The 19,798-nt window shown below is 34.3% G+C and overlaps 2 protein-coding genes across 6 annotated transcripts; both read right to left on the bottom strand.

The window, feature by feature from the left end:
* Positions 1-457: 457 nt before the first annotated feature.
* Positions 458-7,240, bottom strand: LOC141824592 (protein CCA1-like). 4 transcript variants are annotated; one of them, XM_074711902.1, is made up of 7 exons: positions 7,015-7,240; positions 6,742-6,927; positions 6,554-6,665; positions 6,125-6,186; positions 2,640-2,864; positions 1,180-2,508; positions 458-1,084 (listed from the first exon to the last, which is right to left on the bottom strand). In XM_074711902.1, the coding sequence occupies exons 2-7, from the start codon at positions 6,781-6,783 to the stop codon at positions 728-730; spliced, it is 2,127 nt and encodes a 708-aa protein (XP_074568003.1). In that variant the 5' UTR covers positions 6,784-6,927; positions 7,015-7,240; the 3' UTR covers positions 458-727. The 4 variants fall into 4 exon arrangements, with proteins under 4 accessions (XP_074568003.1, XP_074568005.1, XP_074568004.1 ...); XM_074711904.1 differs by having other exon boundaries at positions 6,742-6,881; XM_074711903.1 differs by having other exon boundaries at positions 7,020-7,240.
* Positions 7,241-8,060: 820 nt separating this feature from the next.
* LOC141823887 (MADS-box protein SOC1-like) lies at positions 8,061-17,019 on the bottom strand. 2 transcript variants are annotated; one of them, XM_074711087.1, is made up of 6 exons: positions 16,708-17,015; positions 9,036-9,117; positions 8,808-8,969; positions 8,671-8,712; positions 8,525-8,566; positions 8,061-8,433 (listed from the first exon to the last, which is right to left on the bottom strand). In XM_074711087.1, the coding sequence occupies exons 1-6, from the start codon at positions 16,887-16,889 to the stop codon at positions 8,320-8,322; spliced, it is 624 nt and encodes a 207-aa protein (XP_074567188.1). In that variant the 5' UTR covers positions 16,890-17,015; the 3' UTR covers positions 8,061-8,319. The 2 variants fall into 2 exon arrangements, with proteins under 2 accessions (XP_074567188.1, XP_074567189.1); XM_074711088.1 differs by lacking the exon at positions 8,525-8,566 and having other exon boundaries at positions 16,708-17,019.
* Positions 17,020-19,798: the final 2,779 nt, after the last annotated feature.

The following is a 19,798-nucleotide window of genomic DNA, read 5'->3' as shown; positions in this document are numbered from 1 at the left end:
GTCAAATCTGATTAAGTAGAGATAATATTTTTTTTCATCAATCAATTATAATTTTTTAATTTACTTCTTCATAGATGATCACAAAATCGATAGTGTAAAACCACTAAGGTGACAGATGTTGAAATATTTTCAATTAGCTTTCAAGACTACAAAAAATTATAGGCAAAAAATTAAAAAGTCATCCTTCTATCTATATCATCAAAAAAAATTCTTCTTTTAAAATTCAAAATTACTGGACTAAAATTATTTTTAAATGATACTATTTTAATTAAGACGACTCTAAAATAATAAAACTTTTAATCAAAATTACTCACATACTTAAAATAATGTCTTCGAGCTAGATCAACTTTATTGAGACTATAAGATAATACAATTTTGATCAAAATTATTTCAAAATGAAACATAAAAGGATATTTTAATATCAAAATTACACTTTTTAATGATATAAATAGTTCCGAATGTCTTTTTAATTTTCTAACAAAATTATATTCGTAAAGACATACAGCAAGAAAGGATGAACTCCACAGACAGACAATATGTTCACTTTAAAACACAACCTTATAAGCAGTCTCGCAGAAGAGCTGCTGGGATGGATAATATTACAATTCGAAGACGAGGCGAGATTTAAGTTCTAAAGTTTGATGTTTAGCAAGCTCCAAGTCTTATAAATTCATAGATAAACCACATGCCATTAGGAATGTCCATCAGGTGCTCTGCATGTGTGTTATCAGGTGGAAGCTTCCCCTTGCAGACGAATCCTCTTGTTGCCACTTTCTTCTATGACAGCTGATCTGTTCTCCTTGGCTTCTACTGAACACCTCTTGTAAGGCTTGAAACCAGTCCGGCGAGTCTTGAACTTCCCAGACACCATGCTATCGTTGTTTCTGATAGACAACTTGTTTTCAGAGTCATCAGGAAGATTGTTAAAATTGGCTGCAGTGCCAGTGCATATGTTCTTGTCGACATCAGCTGGCAATTCAGTAAACTCTTTCCTTATCATGGCTGCAGTTTCTTCAGTATGCGGAGGAGAAAAGCTCTGTGGAAGCACCTCTCTCTTGAACAGTGCTTGGAAGGCAAGTCGACCCTGGCAAAAAGAGAGAATGATACATTAGAGTAATGATGGTGCTCCGATGGCAGAGTGGCTGGCAAATTCAGATAGCTAAAAGTTCACATTACAACCTCTTCGGAAACCTCCTTCCAAGATTCATTCATGCTTCCACTATTTCTAAGCCTGTGATGATTGGTTTCGCAAGCTGAAAAACAACTGAAGTAGGCTTCCATAGACTCATCATTTACTTTCTCATGTTTTTTCTCTATAGCGTCTGTTTCTACTTCGCTACTGGATGGTGTATTTGATCCACAGGAAGAACGGTTCTGTGTTTTCTTATTTCTTGCCTTGTCTGAATCCTGTGTTTTCTTATTGGACCTAGTGGCTTGCTTGTTGGAGTTCTCGTCTCTTCCACTACCATCTGAGTCTGATGATGATAAGGATTTAGAAGAGTGGTATCTAGGTTTTAGAGAATCAAATTGATTTTCATTTCCTACTTGTGGGTTTCCATCTGAAGAGATCTCAACAGTTCGATCATGTTCTTGAGCTCCAGCTGGGCTTGTGTAGCAGGCAGTGCTTGTATACTGTGGAGCAAATGCAAAACTGGCAAAAGGCCGAGGGAACCATGGCAAGAGGCTGTGGGACGCCCACCATTCAGTGGCAGCAGGAACCATAGCAACAGCAATGGTCTCCAAGCTTGTGGCTGGATTTGCACACTTTTCCAGAATTTCACCAGTTGGGATTTCTGTGATTGGTTGGACAGGAGTCTCAACTTCAGCAGATGGCCATGATGCTGCTGCAAGGCTTGCTGTTGCATGAGCTGATGGTTTTTGTGATAAGGTGGAAAGAAGAAGATTTGGAAAGGTGGATGACATGTCTAGAAATGACCCATAGGCATGTTGATTACTGTGGAAGTAAGCCAAGGGCAAAAAGACTGGAAATGGTTGATGCATGGAATCAATTGATGGTAGATTCAGGAATGGCAACACAGAAACTGCAGCATTTGAGGATGGTTTAGTATTCATCTGCCCTCCTAATTGTTCTGTTACAGCAGCAGGGTTCTGAACATCTATATTTTCAGTTTCAGTAACATTAGAACATGAAGGATGATGCTTTATGTGGGTGTGATCACTTTCCAAGATATCCTTTGATGTCACATCTTGAAGGTTTGATGAATATTCACCCCCTTCCAGAGACAAATTGATTTGTTGCTTTGTAGATTGTCCTGTTTTATCGACACCAAGAAAACTTTTACCTAGCCCCTGTTCCACATCATGAGGAATCGAGGATTTGTCAATTGAAATATCACTGTCCATTTTCTTCTTGAGGGGGAAGAGTTCCAAATACTTTCTTTGATTGGAAGAGATCTTGCTTGTAGAAGAAGTAGATAGAGAATCTTGGAAGACATTAAGAACCTCTGAGCGATCTGCACCTTCGGAAGCATCTTTACTTTGCAACTTCTGCAATGCTGTGAATTTCTAGTCAAAGAAGCTAACCAGTATGAAATATGAAACAAAGTATATTAAATGTAAAATTGTGTTACTCCAACTGGATAATTGGAACAATGAAAGTACCCACTGAAACGATTTACCTCCAGTGGGTCTTCACTTCCAATATCCATCACTTCACTTTCTCCATAGAGAGACATTGATTGAGACGGTCTCCCATTTGTTACTTCACCCAGAGGAGAAAGAGAACCCACACTGGACTTCCGTGGATACGGATTGCTCGGTTTCCTTTTAGGCCTTGGAGGTGGGATATCAATGTCATGAGATTGTCCTGGTGGAACACCTTTCTCAAGAGCTTCCTTCTCAAGCTGTAATTGACTTGTGTTTAGCAATCAATTGATACCGAGTTACCAGGACTCTTGATGAATATGTACCTCCATATGGAATTTATTAATCACATCATTAATGAATAACCTTTCTATCTTTCATTTTAAACGTTCCATCTTATTGATGGCCATTTTTCCACTTCCAAAGAATGTATAAAAATTCCTAAAAGTGATGAGGGGACAACATTAGAAAATTATTCATCTTAAACTAGTCATGTAATTCAAGAAAACATGCTTTATCCCCTTAGTATTATTATTATTATTCCTCTTAATGAATCTACTCTTCAGCAAAAGGTGGAATCCGCCACCCTAGCGGCCCCCACATGGTCGTTAATGAATCTACTCAACCATGATCAGTAGAGCGATCATTGAATACATAATATATGGCTGAAGCTTTAGGTCTCAGTATGGTCCTATTAACAGTCCAAGTTTGGATCAGTATGATACTGGTACTTAAAGAACCACCTTCAATTAAATATAAGCAAACAACAATTTACAGACAAATAATACAAATCTCTGTCAACATCCACTGGAATCACTCTCAGTGGATGAACAAACTCACACCAAGTTACACCACTTGCATTCACTCTCAATTCAATTGCTTACTCCGAGCAGCTCAAGAACCTCCAATTATAAAGGTAGGAAGATGCTCCATAAGAAGTTTTAATTTCATCTCTCACAGTTTGTGTTACTTAAATTAAACTGTGTGAAGGCAGCTTCTTCCTCTTTATTTCCAATCCAACACTTTTATCCCTTTTTTTCTTTTCTTTTTTTGTGGAGCCTGTTGATGTATTTGTGTCACCCTCCTCTACGGCTCCTACTGTCATCTGCTCTCCCACTGTGATATTGTTTCTTTTCTTCATGTGGAATCCCTTTACTGTTAAAGAGAGCAACACCATCATCACTTCATGGATCTGGTGGCCAACTGCTCCCTTGGTGTGGAATATATTGGGGCTACCTCAACACCCTCTACGAGATTGAGCCATGGGATTGAACTTGCACCCCTTACAGTTCCTTCATCGACCTCTCTTTGCCACCCTTGAGCAATACACCCAACCCTAGGACCATGGTAGTGAAGATTATGATCTGAAACTTAGGATCTTATGATCCAAACTAACCTAAACGATCTAGATAAGATTTGAATTGTGCAAATTATTACCAACAAACTATCAATCCTATGCATGCTTACCTTTCCTATATAGGATCTATGTTTGACAACCTTAACAAGAATACATTCGCATTTTATTAGACATTATAACATATGGCATATCCTATAAGAAATACATTTTTTTTTCTTATCACAAATAAATTTTTTATATCATACCATTTACTGCTAAATAGATTATTCTTTTTTTAATTATTGTCATTATCATCCATCTTATATTTTATCATTATTAAGGATTAGCTAATCATTTGCCCTAACATCTTGAGTTGTTAAGAAAGGAACAAAGCAGTGCACTATACCTTAGGAACGTTAAAAGAGTAAAAACACATTGATCAACTAGATCAACAATACACAAGTTCAATCAAGATGGAATTAATAATACAGCTTATGACTTCGATGTGTGAATCATGGTGGTTTGAGACAACATATTCAAATGTCTACCTTGTTGGGATTGTCTCATCAGTGGTTTCTTACTCGTGTCAACATCAACGACTGGTGCTAGAGAGGCCTTAACAACAACACCCATCAGGAGTTCAGAGTCCTTAATTTATGTTACAGAGACTAGAGAGTGAAAGAAAATAGTTTGGCTTACATGAGATTAAGGCGTTCATTTGGTCCAAGTGAAATTAAATCAAACTAGACCAATCTAAATGAAAAGCAAAGTTTATAAACAAAAACAGTTAAAAGTTCCGATCCTATCAAACCAAAATGGAATTTGTATGTTTGGTTCAATGTTAACTTCATTATTGTTCACACAAGATAGCGATCATAGTTATCATTTGCTTGTTGGCCCTCCATAGACCAAGGTATTTAATATAGTTTTATAGTTAATTTATTTTTATCAGAGTGATCCAAATTAAGGGCCTCTTAGACCATTTTTGTAAGAGTTAGGCCAAGTTTACTAGAGTTGGTTATATATATATATATACCTGACAATACACCAAGCAAACTTTAGTCTCAAATAATTCCTTTCTCCTCTATCATCTTCCAAGAAGAACATTTTTCTGTTCTAGTGCGGAATGAACTCCAGAGATCATGCGTTCTCCCAGCCAAATGAATGCTAGTTATCCTCATCTGTGAATCTGATTCTGAAGCCCCTAACACCTGACTCCAATACTTATTTAGGAAAATGTAAACTAAGTTTAAGGTCTTAATTCACTTGAGATCTTAGTAGTGGGTTCCTAATAAGTTGCTGATAACTGTTTCTGATGGTTCTATAACAGGGTAGCAGAACTCTTTTTGCCTCTCTTCAACTGGTAAAAAGAAACGACTGCAAAAAGAGAGAGAGCAACTCTTCGCCACCTTATAGAATCTCCTTAAACAAGGACAACCAATAGAAAGAGAAAAATATATCAAGAAAAAGAGAAAGAAAGGACTCGAGTTGAAGCCTTGCTTCCTCTTGTCAGTGATCAAGAATTTTCTTTTCTCCAGCATCTTCCCTAAATGTGGAGATGCCTTTTTTGAGAAAATTTTCCAGGATGATCCAAAGATGATGGATGTCAAAAAACAAAGCTGTAAAATCACTTCATACTGTGAATGAGTTGAATCCAGAAGGGCATGTAAAACACATGCTAGTATTTGAGAGATGTATGCTATGATAAAGACTGTATATAACAGTTGGCAAAAATCTTTACAATGACTATCTTGTTCTAATTCAGCACATGATGAACATTTTGATAGTTCCATCTGAAAAAAGACTAATCAAAGATACCATTTGTGTCCCTCTTCCATCACAAACATACGATAAGTCTTCGAAGTCCGAAGATGTTATATGCCTTTATCCACTATTGAAGAACAAATTCAGGATCCAATAGATACTGGTTGTACGAATTATTTTTTCTTGGTAAATCTTAAAAAGTTGATTGACTTATCATGAGACAAGACATACTCATGAGAAATTTAAGGTTCAACATAATCCAACAGATAGTAAGTATAAAAATAATGTAACTCGAAACTACAACATAGTGTATCATAATGATAAACTAAAGAATATATAGGAATTTACTAAGCTGAAACTAGAAGAATATATGCAGTTTGTACAAGTACAAACTCATAGATTTCACAAATGGCAACTCACTTTAGTGAAGAACTTTTGAGCATGGCTTCTAATTTGCACAGCTGTCTTAGTGCCAATATGTTCTGCCACAAGCATAATAAATCCAAAGATAAGATGAAAATTTCTACCATGATCTTATATATGTTTGTTATAAAGGAATACTTGCTACCATCAATTATAACTCCACTTCATCTTTTATAAAACACACTGAGACATGCCACACCCATCAAGTATCAAAGAATTTCTTTTTGGTTATGTATTAAAGAATTTCAATAAATTCTCACTTTTAAGGGAACTACATACTGAAACACTAATTTCATAGACACCAAAAATCTAAATCTCAAGCTTCAAAACATTAATTCAGGGGAGAAAAGTGAATGGCTACAGAACAAAGTATCACCCGGAGCTTCTAAGTTGAAACATGAAAAAAGGAAATTCGAATCCACTAACCTTCAATGCGTTGCCATGACCTTCCATACAGCTTCAAAGCTTCCAGAAAACGGTTGTGCTCCTCCTCAGACCACCTCTCTCTTTGCTTCGTAATCGTGTACGGTTTTCTCGTCTACAAGAAAAATCACTTTCTTTAAGCATCCACATGCGTTAAAAGATAGGGCAGAAGCGATCGACTACTTCCGAACCTTGACAAGGACGACATCTTCTCCAGAAGAGTTCCCTTCCATACCCTAATCTCAATTTCCAGAAGCACAATGATGAAAACACACAAAAGATCAAGTGGACTTGAAGTCGTCGACAAACAGCAAAAATCTTCCTTCCATATCTGCAACCAGACACTCAATTTGACGGAAGAAGTACCTCATAACTCGCTGAAATCCACAAAACAACGAAACGAAAAAAAATCAAACACCAAGAACTGGAAACGAGACATAGATCCATTCCTCACAAAACTTCACCTTACAAATTCAGCCGACTTGATCTGCGATGGAACGGAAACAGAAACAACGAATCATTAGCGCAACACCGATGATTCAAAATCATCGCCGCCACCGCCACCTCTTCACTGAGCAAAACAAAATCTCAAATAGAGGGAGAATAGAGCTTTCTCCGCGATAGAGAAGAGGGAGGAGATCGAGGGCGGGAGCGAGTGGAGTAGACCTCAAAGTTTTTCGCGACGGACGACAAATCTCAGCCACGAATTTTTGGTGGTTTTCTAGCGATTTCCTAAAAAAAGGGGAGAAAATAATTGTGAAAATTAAAAACCCAGAGAGATATTTGTTTATTTACCATTTGAGGGAGGGAAAGCGCCTGATACGTGGACACGTGGAGGAGCAATAATGGTGGGATATGAGCTCAGTGCTGCTGTTTCGATTCGGGCAGCTGGTACGTGGCGATTCATGCACCACGTGACGAAGAGACATCACATCAGTCGAGCGGAGTTGTGTCCGCATACGAGCCTCCTAAGGGGAAGGATTCGTCCGCATGATTCGAAGATTCGGTTTGTGGGCCTGGATTCACGTGGCGGGAGCTCGCGAAAATGGCTCTATCTGCCACGTGGGATAGCGACGGGCAACTTGGGCCGGTGCGAATCTAACATAATTTTGGGCTCTCTCCGGTTAGACGATACCATTCTATGTCAGCATTTAAAAATACAATATTAAATACCAAATCTAAAATAAAAATAATATATTATTTACTGAGTTAAATTAATTTTAATAATCTTATATAAAACATAAGTCAATTTTTAGAAGAATTATCTAGTTTTAGATCCTTAAAATTATTTTTAAAAATATATGATTAGTTTTTAAATTATTTTATATAATTTTTTAATGATACGAATTATCTAGAAGCTCCTTTTCAATCAACAATTTGATTTAAAAAAACTAATCCTAATCATTAATGGTCAATTTATAATAATTAGAGCTAAATTTCAATCGAATTAGACTGGTAAAGAGAAACCTCTATTGGAATTCTATAAAAGAATCTCTCTATAACATTTGCGTTCCACCGAAACAACTAATAGGTAGAAGAATTGAACACCAGCCAACAACATCACTCCTTACGCCATTGGAGAAAGTATCAAATCGCACAAGCTAAATGATAAAGAGTTTTAACGCATAAGCATTAATCTTAATTTACATTTCAGCTTACCTTCTCTACTCGTGGTTCTTTTGGCTGCCCATGCCTTAGTGGATCTGTTATTTATGTTAGTTAATTATTCGAGAATAAGATTTGAACATGAAGTCGATCGTACAGTGATTTTAACGAGTTCCTGGTCTCCCAATCATCAGCTCGGTCTCTACCTCCGTTACTCCTTCAACATCGGCCAGTTCCTTGTGTGCACTGCTAAGTTGTAGCATCCTCCCTCCATTCAACTTTCAGAAAAAGGGTAAAAAAAAAAAATTAGCCGATGTTCCATTTGTTCATTTCAAGAATGAAACAGCGTAATAGAAGCGTATGCCTTACCTTTTCTATTAATACATTATTCTCATTGAGGAGATACCTCTCCTTAATTTCACAAAGAAAACAAGAGAAGTAAATGAAGTATTATAGAAAAAGTTGAAAATAGCTAAATTGCTCACTATATTGCATAGACAGTGACGGTCTTATACCTTTTCCTTGAGGTCTGCAATCTGGTCGGATAGCATGGTTAGCTGAAGAAAAGAAAGATAAAATTAGATAAATCAACAAATAAATAGATCCAGAGTTAGAATCGAGTAATTACTAGATGAGTATGAGGATCACATACTTTTTTTTTCCTAATTTGCCTGAGGCTCTCCTCTAGTTGGTTCCCAAGTTCTTGCAGTTCCTCTACTGAGCAAGATCCCAAACATTCACCCAACAGCTTCCTTCTGTGGGATTCAATGAGTTCGATCTTCTTCACAATATTTGTGGCTTCATGCTTCGAGTTCTGCAAAGTAGATAAATTTTTAAGCTTATGTATGAGAAAGTATAATTGAAATGAAACATGACAAACCTGGGTATCATGATCGGCTGCACTCGGTTTGACAATCACATTTTTTGTGTGTATCAGGTACCGATCCATCGTCTTTTCAATGCTACAATAGCAAAATCAATTTCTGTAAGGAAGATGTGCTTATCTGTTGCCACCAATCATCATAAATCGACATAGATGTACCTAGAACGTAGAAAATATTTTACTGCGAGAATATTCATCTCCATCTTAGAAACAATAATTCAAACACCTTAAACAACATACAAAACCTCCTATTAAAAAGGAACGGTACAAAATAAAATCATGTGAGTCTCACTAACATACATCCACGATGACAGACTAAGTCTATATATGATAAATGAGTAAAAGTATATAGAAAATCTAGATAATACCTCTTGCTTGATGACCATTAAAATCAGAGAAACTAAGGAGAAAAGATGATTACGCACAAAAAAAGGGATCTATATATGCTTCTATTTTTAAGGCTAAAAGCTTAGTGAATATAATGTGAATGTTGTCTTTCTCAGATTCTCGCTCTATAATTATACTCTTTATTATACACAGATTTAGTTTTGTTTTCATGGATATATAGTCTACATGATGATTTGCAGATTATTCTTTTTGTGTTTGCTGTATCATCACATAATATGAGCTTGTCTATGTTGCTCGTAAGTTTTTTGATATATTACTACTAAGAAAGGAGACAGAATTTTGTGATTAAATGCAACTGGAAATAGGACTTAAGTCATGAGTGTAGGAGGTACACTTATATATAGCGATTGTTTGCGTTGGGTTATATGTAATGCACCAGAGTGCGTGCTTTAGGTAACTAACTCCTAGGCTACAATGATTCTAGGAGAACAATGTATCAGACTATCAGTATTTGGTTGCATCTATATTTGGTCGTGGTAACACATTATTAGAGTATCTGGTAATCTGGTACAAGGATGGTAATGGATCAGGTACTCACATTTTGCTTACTATTAAAATCCAAATTAAGCTAATTAATAGACTATTCCTTGAACTAAATACATATTTAAAGAAACAAGCAATAATCCAAACTTACAAGGTATTCAATTTAAATGAGTAAAATATGTGATACCCACAATTGATTATTAAGCATAATTGGGTATCAATTTAGACTTCAATGAGTTGGTATCCATAATAATTAATTATGAAGTAACCATTGTCTATCGGTCTGATAAACCTATTAAATGTCCTCCTTAACAAGATCTTAGCTTTAATAATCATTTGAAACTTGAAAGGTGATACTCCAAAGAGGTTTTGCTTGGCATGCTCTTCTAAATATACCTAAATCATTTGATCCACACTTCTGAATCCACCTCAGCTAAGCTCGTTTACAACATATTTGGTCTATGATGCTTCTTGACTATATAGATCTCCAAAATTCCACCACTAACAAATAAATGGTACATATGTTCATAATTATAGAACGAATGCTTGAAATAGCAGTTGGAGCACTAGTTGCATTAATAATTCGAAGAGTCGCACTACTTTAGTTAAACCTACTATCCAAACACTTGGTAGGTGCCAACTACACTTGGTAGGTGCCAACTGTTGGACACAATGCACCAAAAATTAGTGATAAGTCTCAATGGTGATAAGACTTGTCTAACTAGTTAGTGTCATCATTAGAATTGTATTACGGTGGCAACCAAAAAGATCCATACATTTGCTCAGTCAGTGATACCGATGTTGATACCATCACTTAAACTTATATGGTTCGCCCTTAGTTGAATTAATATATTGGTTAATTTTCATATGAATTGACAACTAAAGGATAAATTATCATCTATAATCTCGATTTGAGAGTAATTTAGAGGGAGTAGGATCACAATCAATATTAGCATTACTTTCAAGTCTCACCTAATTAAATGAAGTTAAAATTAGGGTTTACAGCACAATTAACTCTTAAACAAAGGACTTGTTTATATATATTTAATTTGGCGAAAAGATTATAGTACGGGAAGAATACATAGTGAAAGCTTCCATAAAAATTTAGTAAAACTATAAAAACATATGCATCAGTTAAAAATCTGAGATAGATATTTGCAGTGAGAAAAAAACGTAAAATTAAGAACTAGGACTAAAGTGATAAAGATCAGTTTAAACAGATAGTAAGACTACTGCATAAAAAACAGGTACGAAGACTTCATTAAATTTAAGAAACAAAGATTCTGATGAAAACCCTTGGGTAACATGATGACATGGCTCCTTCAAAACGAAGCCAAACCGATAAGAGAGAGACAATGCACTAAATATGTTTTTCAAGACCACAAAATATTGCCGCTGAAAGTAAATAACTACTGCCACTTAATTTTGGGGCAATCAAATTTCTCACAGGCATCTTCCACAGTATGTATATACTTCGAATAATATTAAAAACAAGTCTCATAGATTTAATGGTAAGGAAGCTTGTCAGAAGATATATAGGATAATTGTGTCGCTTGCCTTGTTGCTAAAGAAGCTGTTAGAACGACCATGAACTACTATCTAGAACTTTGTTATTATAAACCCATCACATGTCACCGTTCTTAAGCATGCGTTACTGCTAAATATCAATCTTTATGATCAGAAACCTATTGAAAACATTTCTAATGATTCAGAGACTAATTACAGCTACAGGTAGCAATAGAATATACTATTCTTTTCACATATTTTGACACCAATTATTTTATTTTACAAAGAAATTCTGACCTTTTTAAAGGATATATATATATTATTGCTCATGATGATAATAATCATGCTTTATTAAATATAAAAAAGCTTATGATAATATGAGTTGACATACTCTTGCAAAGAAAACAGTACATTTCATCAGATATTTCTGTTAAAAACAACTTATAAACAAATAACTTATGTGTATTCACCACAACTAGATAAGAAAAAAGTAACTAACAATGGACGTCATAAAAAATGTATCTATTATTGATCAACCTAGATATAGGTGTATTAAGGTATCTTTATTATCAATACTGTTACTTCTGTCCCAAATGGGTACTAGTTCACTTGGACTCATTAGCTAATTGGTTCAAATTACTTGGGCTAAACTAGTTCATTAACATGTGTAACTCATAAGGCGATGGGCTGTTTGTCCTGCGTGACATCCTAGGTGAAGCGTCATGTCATTTTGACAATAAGCTAAATGCGTATGTATGAGTACATCAACAAATTATCATATTACACCTCGTGCTCTAGATAAGGCTCATTTGCCATGTGTTTTGTGCTATATATGAAGCATAGATCGCACCAACTCATTTGCATTTCATAAGATTCGAACCATATGCCAGAAGGTGAATTTAGCCAAATTGACCTGAAGTCCAAATAGAAATATGACTTTAAATTATAAACAGAAATGAAATAAAGATTAGTACTTTAGAATTTATATAATTTGAGCACTATAAGATTTGACTTTTGTTCTTTTATATATACATACACACACACAAGTACATTACATATATTACATAATCTATATAATTACTATTATCTACTTTAATATAATATACACTATATATTTTATATATACTATAAAATGTTATATATAATTTATAATATATTTTCATATATTACTATTTTATAGATATATAATATGTTATCTAGAAAGAACCAGAGATGTGAAAGAAGGGTAGGAGTTAAGAAAAATATGCTCACATAGGTCAAAACCAAGAGTAGGTTAGCACATCACTCTTTAACTTTGTTTAATCATTTCACATCATAAAATCTGAATTAACCACCCTCCTTAATTTCTCTTCCATTCGCACACCCCTTCTCCCTTTTTCTCCTTGTTGAACCTCTTCTCCACCTACATTCTTCTTTAAACTTTGTGAAGAGGCATTATTTAGTTATTTTACAATATTATAAAGATAAATATATATTTTCTAAACTTATATTTAAGGAAAGGATTTTGAGAGGTACTTAAGTGTCATTAATTTTTTTAGATTTTTATTAATAATTGTTCTATAATGTTAATAGTTATTTATAATCATAAATTTAGTTTAAGTTTCTACAATTAATATTCATTTAATTCAATTGTTTATAATTCATAAAAATTTTATGCATGTTTATGATGTCATACTATTTCTATAATATTAACATTGTATTTTATTACAAGACAAGCAATAGTAAAAATTTGAGATGGAAAGATGAGATAATGAAGTATCTTCTCGACCTATATTCATATGAATATATTTATAGAGGTATGGTAAAATGTTTTTAAAAGTCATTAAGAAAAACTCTCTCATATTAAAGATAATAAGGTTTGAGTTGTGGTTTTTTTTAATCAATAATGAAATTATCATATTTATCATCATATAATAATAATAGAAAATAAATTAAATGAATTAATCGCTGCATCTATGTTAAGTTTATACACTCTTTCCCCTGGCGGTGTCCAATGTTGGGTCTCAGCTTGGTGCTCGTCCAATGAGCAAGCTTTGTTGAAAGGTTTCTCTAAGCTCTCTCCAGGTTAATTAAAATCCCACCATGGGCTGCCCTCCATATCAAAAGCTTATTGTTAAGGACCTATAATTTTACAAATCTTTTTCCACAGAGGTAGCAACGGAGGAGGGAAACCTATTGTGTGAGATATGAATCGGTTGCACTTGCCCGGTATTCCCCAGTCGACAAAAACATCCCATATGCATCTATCCTCACCTGTGTCCAGAGCTAGAGTCAGTATCAATGCACCATGCATGGCCGCGGTTGGGAGAATCAGTGCGAGGTCACTGAGCTTCCAATTGCTACATTCTGAAATTCCTTGATTCACTGTCCAAACATTCCAGTCATCCGTGATGGGTTTCACGCTAGTTCCCAGTAGAGGCACCCATCCGTTGTCCATCGATCAAAACAAAATTCCGCACGAGCACCATTACCCAAGAAAAACCAAGAGCCATCTTTCACCGCATGCCATGCCCTTCAGATTGCTTTCCAATAAGGTGAATCATTTTTCTTACATGTGAACTCTAGTTTAGGTTGACCCCTTCTTTTATATTTACTTTGTAGCGTCTTACACCACAAGCTGTTTGATCCTCCATCTATTGCAGCCCCTAGCTTGCCTAACAAAACCATCGTGGTTGAAATCATAGTGCGAATCCCCAGACCACCTGCATCTTTTTGCATTATAATGGTATTCAACTGGATGAGATGCACTTTGCGTGAGCTGTGCGTAGTGACCACAATAAAGGATCTTGAGAGATTTTCTATCTCCTTCAAAATAGAAGAGGGGAATTACAGCATATGGTAAAGAACAACTTGGATAAGCATGACTTGTTCTGACACTGAATGAGTCTGATCTCCGCCCAGTCCACAAGTTTGTTTTTCATCTTTTTAAGAATCTCCATATATAATTCCTTTGATCTTCTTCCTGTTGCTAAGTGGAACCCCAAGTACTTTCCCAAGTTGGAGGTTAAAGAGAAGCCCACAACCAATAAAAAAAATTGTATAGGAAATTGATAACTAGTGGGCGAATTGTTTGAATGAAGAAATAAAAGAACAAACTATAACCATAATCAGATTTTGATGTTTAATTGCATACACTGAATTGGGTAGGCTAGGTTATAGAAAGGCTTAGTATTGGCAATAATATAATTACTGCACTTTCTAACTTATTCTTTATTTGAAGAAATATTTTCCATAAGCACTTAACTATTATGCCCATATGAATTAATCAAGTTATATAGTGGATGCACTCGAGTATGCATTTTATTTCATGATATATATGATTTTCCCTTTTTTTCAAGAATAATTTGGTGTTGTGTCGATGTCTAAATCCTGGAGTTGAATGAAACTGGAAAGCATAAATATTGTAAATTTGACAATATAATATACTCAGTTTTTCCTTTTAGACTTGAGAGAGAGAGTGAGAGACCTGCTTACTAATTGTCATTGAACTTCGAATTATAATTCACTTCTCCTAGCTTACATAATTGATGGTAATAGACGAGAAAAAGTTTAATTCATGGATGAAGTATGAAGCAGAAAAGTATGCTATTCTAACACAATCCATTTATCTATCTATATATCTAATCTATAAATAGGTAATCAAATTTCTGTAGTTATAGTTAATGTTATAGGTATCCAAAGTACTTGGAATAGTATATAACTGGTGTTTTGTTTTACACCACTAACCAGTGAAAAGGTTTTGTATAACAATAAGGAAAAAAGGGATTTACAAGGTCTAGAGGTGCATGAATTATAGTGTGGGTATCTGCTTCCATCGATCAAATTGAAAGATCTTAGGATAAAAAAACTTATTTATACCGACTACGAGAAGCATGCAAACATATAAGGGGAGAAAACTTATTTGATGGGTATATATTTAGTAATAGAAAAAAAGTTCAGAAAAATGATGTGAAATATGAGCTAAAAGAATATCTAATTAAATCATGTCAGCCTCTCAATTCTATGAATCATATGAGACATGAACAAAAATAGAAAAAAGCTATGAATCATATGAGGCCTGTCAATACTATTTATCATATGGGGCATAAACAAAATAAGGGGAAAAATTTTATTTGATGGGTATATATTTAGTAATAGAAAAAAGGTTCAGAAAAATGATGTGAAATATGAACTAAAAGAATATATAAATCATGTCAGCCTCTCAATACTATGAATCATATATATAGTAGGCATAGGAAACCACCTTTACCATTCAAATATATACTGATATATAATTCAATAGTACTATGACAAGCCAAACATGGTATGCATAAACATGAAATATGACAAAAGCTTGTCCGGTTAAAACGTTGTCATTCCACTTACTGAAGGGAGACAGAGAACTTTTAACCTAAATAATAGATGGTTTAGCTGCTATTAAGTAATAAGAAAAGAATTAAATCAATTTACTTTTAACAAATTTCCTTGCAAAAAATGGTTAAAATATCACCAACTATATTCCTACATGAAATATATAACAGTTTTGTTTCATCCAGTACTAATGTACTATTAACTAATTAAATTATGAATTTAGAATAAAATCCACTGCTTTATTACATGGCTAACTTTTCAGAAATTATATTTAACTAGCTTTAAAATTTAGGCATATACAGTTGGCATTAACTTTATGGCCTAACCTTTAACAGATATTAAGATGGAATGGCAACACAAATATAGAACAAATTAAAGTACACAGACCATTCTCTCACACACATAGTCCTTTTTACTGCAACTATGTGCAGCATGGAACCTGACATAGCGACATGCACATTAAAGCTATCCTTTCCATTCCAATGCTCTTCATCTGCTATTGCTACATGTACAAATTTGTGAAATATAATCCAAAAACTAAAAGGATCCAGCTATCCTTAGCTTCAAATTCCCTTTATTGTCGTGATCTTAACCAGGAGAAAAATAATAAAATCCACTTTGAGATTTTGATTAATTCCCAGAAGCCCTATGTAGTATTCATCTTGAGCAGTGAAATTAAAGAAGTGGAAGGTAGTGGCATCAAAAGGAGAGTGTACCGCACAATTTCTTGTCCAAGACGCAAAAAAAAAACGTACTAATCCGCAGGAAAAAAACAAGAAAATAAGAGTCCTACCTCTGATCTTGTTATCGCAATATTAGTGCTAAAGGAAATGAGATTGAGATCAACTCTAGAGCCAGAGAGAGATCAGTTTTTGGTGATACCATGAAAACATTTATAGATGAAAAAGAAAGGGATTAGAACCTGGAGCTGGCGAACTCGTAGACCCGACCGCGGCTGGAGAAGATGATGACAGCGACCTCGGAGTCGCAGAGGACGGAGAGCTCGTAGGCCTTCTTGAGGAGACCGTTCCGGCGCTTGGAGAAGGTGACCTGCCTGCTCGCGGCGTTCTCGATCCTCCTCATCACCGTCTTCCCCCTCACCATCGCCCTCTGCTCCTCCGTCCGGATCGCGTTCCTACTGCTCTTCGACTGCCGATTGAGCCTCCTCCGAAGAGTATAAAGGGCGTGAGAGGAAGTGGGAGAAGAGAGGGAGAATAATGGAAGAAGAAAGGGAAAAAGAAGGGACAGGGAAGAATGAATTAAAATAATAATTATAATAATAATAAACGAACCCTACCAAAAATGAATACTATTGGTCGTGGTTTCCTCTCTTTGCTAGTGGGGCTGTTCTCATTGGTGGCAGTCTTCGTAGATTCGCAGAGAGAAAAATGGCTTTTTATGGCCCACATGTTTCTCCATTTAGAAAGAGAGTATAATTTATGGAATTGGCCTCGACTGTCTCAATTCCAGAGAGCAACAAAAAATGCTCCTATTTTTGTCTTAAATGACAACATTAATTTAAACAATATATATCCAATTGAAAAAAATGATTAATTTGTTTTTTTTTCATCTATTAATTTATACAAGCGAGATTAATATGTTTTTCAGTAAATGCTTTGTTTAACCTTTCTAATGCATTTATCGGGTAAAAAAAATGCCAGAATTAATATATTAATTATATTTGGATTGAGATGAAAGTTTATCATAATTAATATTTGTTATAAATAATTCAACATTTATGGTTTATATTGATATTTTAAAACATGGCATTTTAAATTGACATCATGTTATATAGGATAAAATTTACTCCTAAAATTTTTACAATGTAAGTGTACAATTTTGAAAAATATTCAAAACACATACCTATTTTTTATATTTATCAAAAAAAAACATACATACGCTTTAAAATATCATTTTCCTCTTATGGCAAAAAAAAAAATTAAAAAATAGAAAACAAAACAGTAAAAAAAAAACTATAGAAAAACCCTATGCATTTGTGATCTAGAGCTTGTGATGAATTTACGAGGGTGCTTAGTTGTGATTTCATCATTGCCTAGTGGTTCGGCAACAAAAACTAACTATAAAATTGCGACCAAGCTATGATTGATTATGAAATCATGGTCAAGCAATCGCAACCTAGATTTTGCAGTCGATCATGATCTGTTAATAATTTTATGATCGATTGTTGTCTCTTGATCATGATTTTGTACTCAGTCACAAACAAGATTGCTTCTCCTAAATTTTTTAATATAAAAAATATAGAAGTATAGGAATGAAGGTTGATGAATGGGGACAAATGACACTGCTACCTCATCCTCAACATAAATATATATCTTTCGCTCCTCCTTCTCCCCTTTAATATGAAATTCCTAATTTTCTTACTTAAACCTTTGACCTAATCATAATTTAGTTGTGACTATTAGTTATTAGTTTGTTATCACAAATATACTCAATAGTCTTGAAATCGACGATTAAAGTTCTCTTGGTCAGGATTTTGTAGTCGGTGACAAATAAGAACCAAATCAAAGGGAGAGGCAATAAGGGCAATTGCCCTCCTAAATTTTTTAATATAAAAGATATAGAAGTATAAGAATGAAGGTTGACGAATGGGGACAAATGACACTGTTACCTCTTTCTCAACATAAATATATATCTTTCGCTCTCCTCCTTCTTAATATGAAAATTTTAACTTTATTATTTAGACCTTTGAACTGATTATAATTTTTTACATTTTATTTTTTTAATTATTTTATTAAAAAAGATATTTTAAAAAAATGTGATTTTGGTAATATAAAAATATTATTTATTTTTTTTGAAATATAGCAATTGCTGTAATAAATAAAGCCTGAATGACATTTCCTTAAAATTCATGGGCATGTAGATTTTTAGGCATCGATAAGCGCGACACGTGGTGGTCCCCACCGCCTGGGGGCGCGCACTCGTTGTTGGTACGAGGAGAATGCAAGTGGCGGGTGGGCTCGTGGGTTTTGTGTGGCCGTATTGGTTTTTGTCTCCCGGAGATGTGCCGACACGCGTCGCGCTTCGCCAAGGTCTCGAGTATCGCGTCCTCACAATTCATTTTGCCCTATTATTTTATCTATTTTTTAAAAAATAATATATTTGATTTATGATGCAATAAATCCATGAAATCATTTCAAAATTGAACTTGACAAAGTTAATAAATTAAGTTAATAAAAGGACGTTTTCATTAAAAGGATTTTTTTTAAAAAAACTTTAAAACAACGCACTAATATAATTTTTATTCCAAACATAATTTTATTACAACATTAGTACTATTGTGTTATAGGGTAATATTATATTAAAATAATTTTTTACTAATTTAATTAAAAAGTACTTAAATATAATTAAAATTATTTTAATTTGGTTAAAAAATCAAGACGAGGACAAGATCTCAATTATTGCTGTGATTAATTTAATGATTTCGAGGAGTCCAAAAAAGGCCGCGCCTTCCTTCCTTTTTTTTGGGCTTTCTCGCCTTTATTTTTTAATTTATTTTATCATTTCTAGAAAAATTCTCCACAAACCCAAATTATTTGGAAATTTTTATTTGTTTAAAAAACAAAAGTCCTTCACTTTATTAATTAATTTCTATGTCCTTCACTTTATTTTTAGTTTTTTATTATGTGGTCCAATAAATTGATGGGTTCAATTGGATCGAGCGATTCAAATGAGTTAATTTGTTCAAGAAAATCACAGGGCCGATTGATTGATCTACGTAATTTGGAAGTTAATTGATTCAATTGATGAATAAATTGAGATAAATAGAGCAAGTGGAGTAAGTTTGTCGTCGGACGAGCCAACCTTACGATAAACAAATTAAGTCAACCCATCACCGATCGAGTTAAGTTGATCAATGTCTAAAAAAATCTCAAATAATATTTCTACCTATTTTAATAGCATCTTAAGATAGTATAATAGTGAGCTTAGTGACCTAACAAAGCACAACAAATATGATGAGAAAAAAAAAGGAGTAAAAGGAAGAAGGCCGCAAA

The sequence above is a fragment of the Curcuma longa genome, chromosome 3 (genome assembly GCF_044706935.1).
Source record: "Curcuma longa cultivar G26 ecotype Majalengka, Jawa Barat chromosome 3, ITB_CL_G26_1.1, whole genome shotgun sequence".
NCBI classification, from domain to species: domain Eukaryota; kingdom Viridiplantae; phylum Streptophyta; class Magnoliopsida; order Zingiberales; family Zingiberaceae; genus Curcuma; species Curcuma longa.
Note: the sequence above shows the minus strand (reverse complement) of the source record. Positions and strands in the feature narration are given on the sequence as shown.

Excerpts from the sequence above, each read along its gene's own strand:
- LOC141823887 (XM_074711087.1), bottom strand. The coding sequence starts at position 16,889 with ATGGTGAGGGGGAAGACGGTGATGAGGAGGATCGAGAACGCCGCGAGC. Across the intron at positions 8,970-9,035 it reads CAGCCGATCATGATACCCAG|AACTCGAAGCATGAAGCCAC; the intron begins GTTTGTCATGTT and ends TCTACTTTGCAG. Across the intron at positions 8,434-8,524 it reads ATAATGTATTAATAGAAAAG|TTGAATGGAGGGAGGATGCT; the intron begins GTAAGGCATACG and ends TTTTTCTGAAAG.
- LOC141824592 (XM_074711902.1), bottom strand. The coding sequence starts at position 6,783 with ATGGAAGGGAACTCTTCTGGAGAAGATGTCGTCCTTGTCAAG. Across the intron at positions 6,666-6,741 it reads AAGATGTCGTCCTTGTCAAG|ACGAGAAAACCGTACACGAT; the intron begins GTTCGGAAGTAG and ends TTTTTCTTGTAG. Across the intron at positions 1,085-1,179 it reads GGAAGGAGGTTTCCGAAGAG|GGTCGACTTGCCTTCCAAGC; the intron begins GTTGTAATGTGA and ends TCTTTTTGCCAG.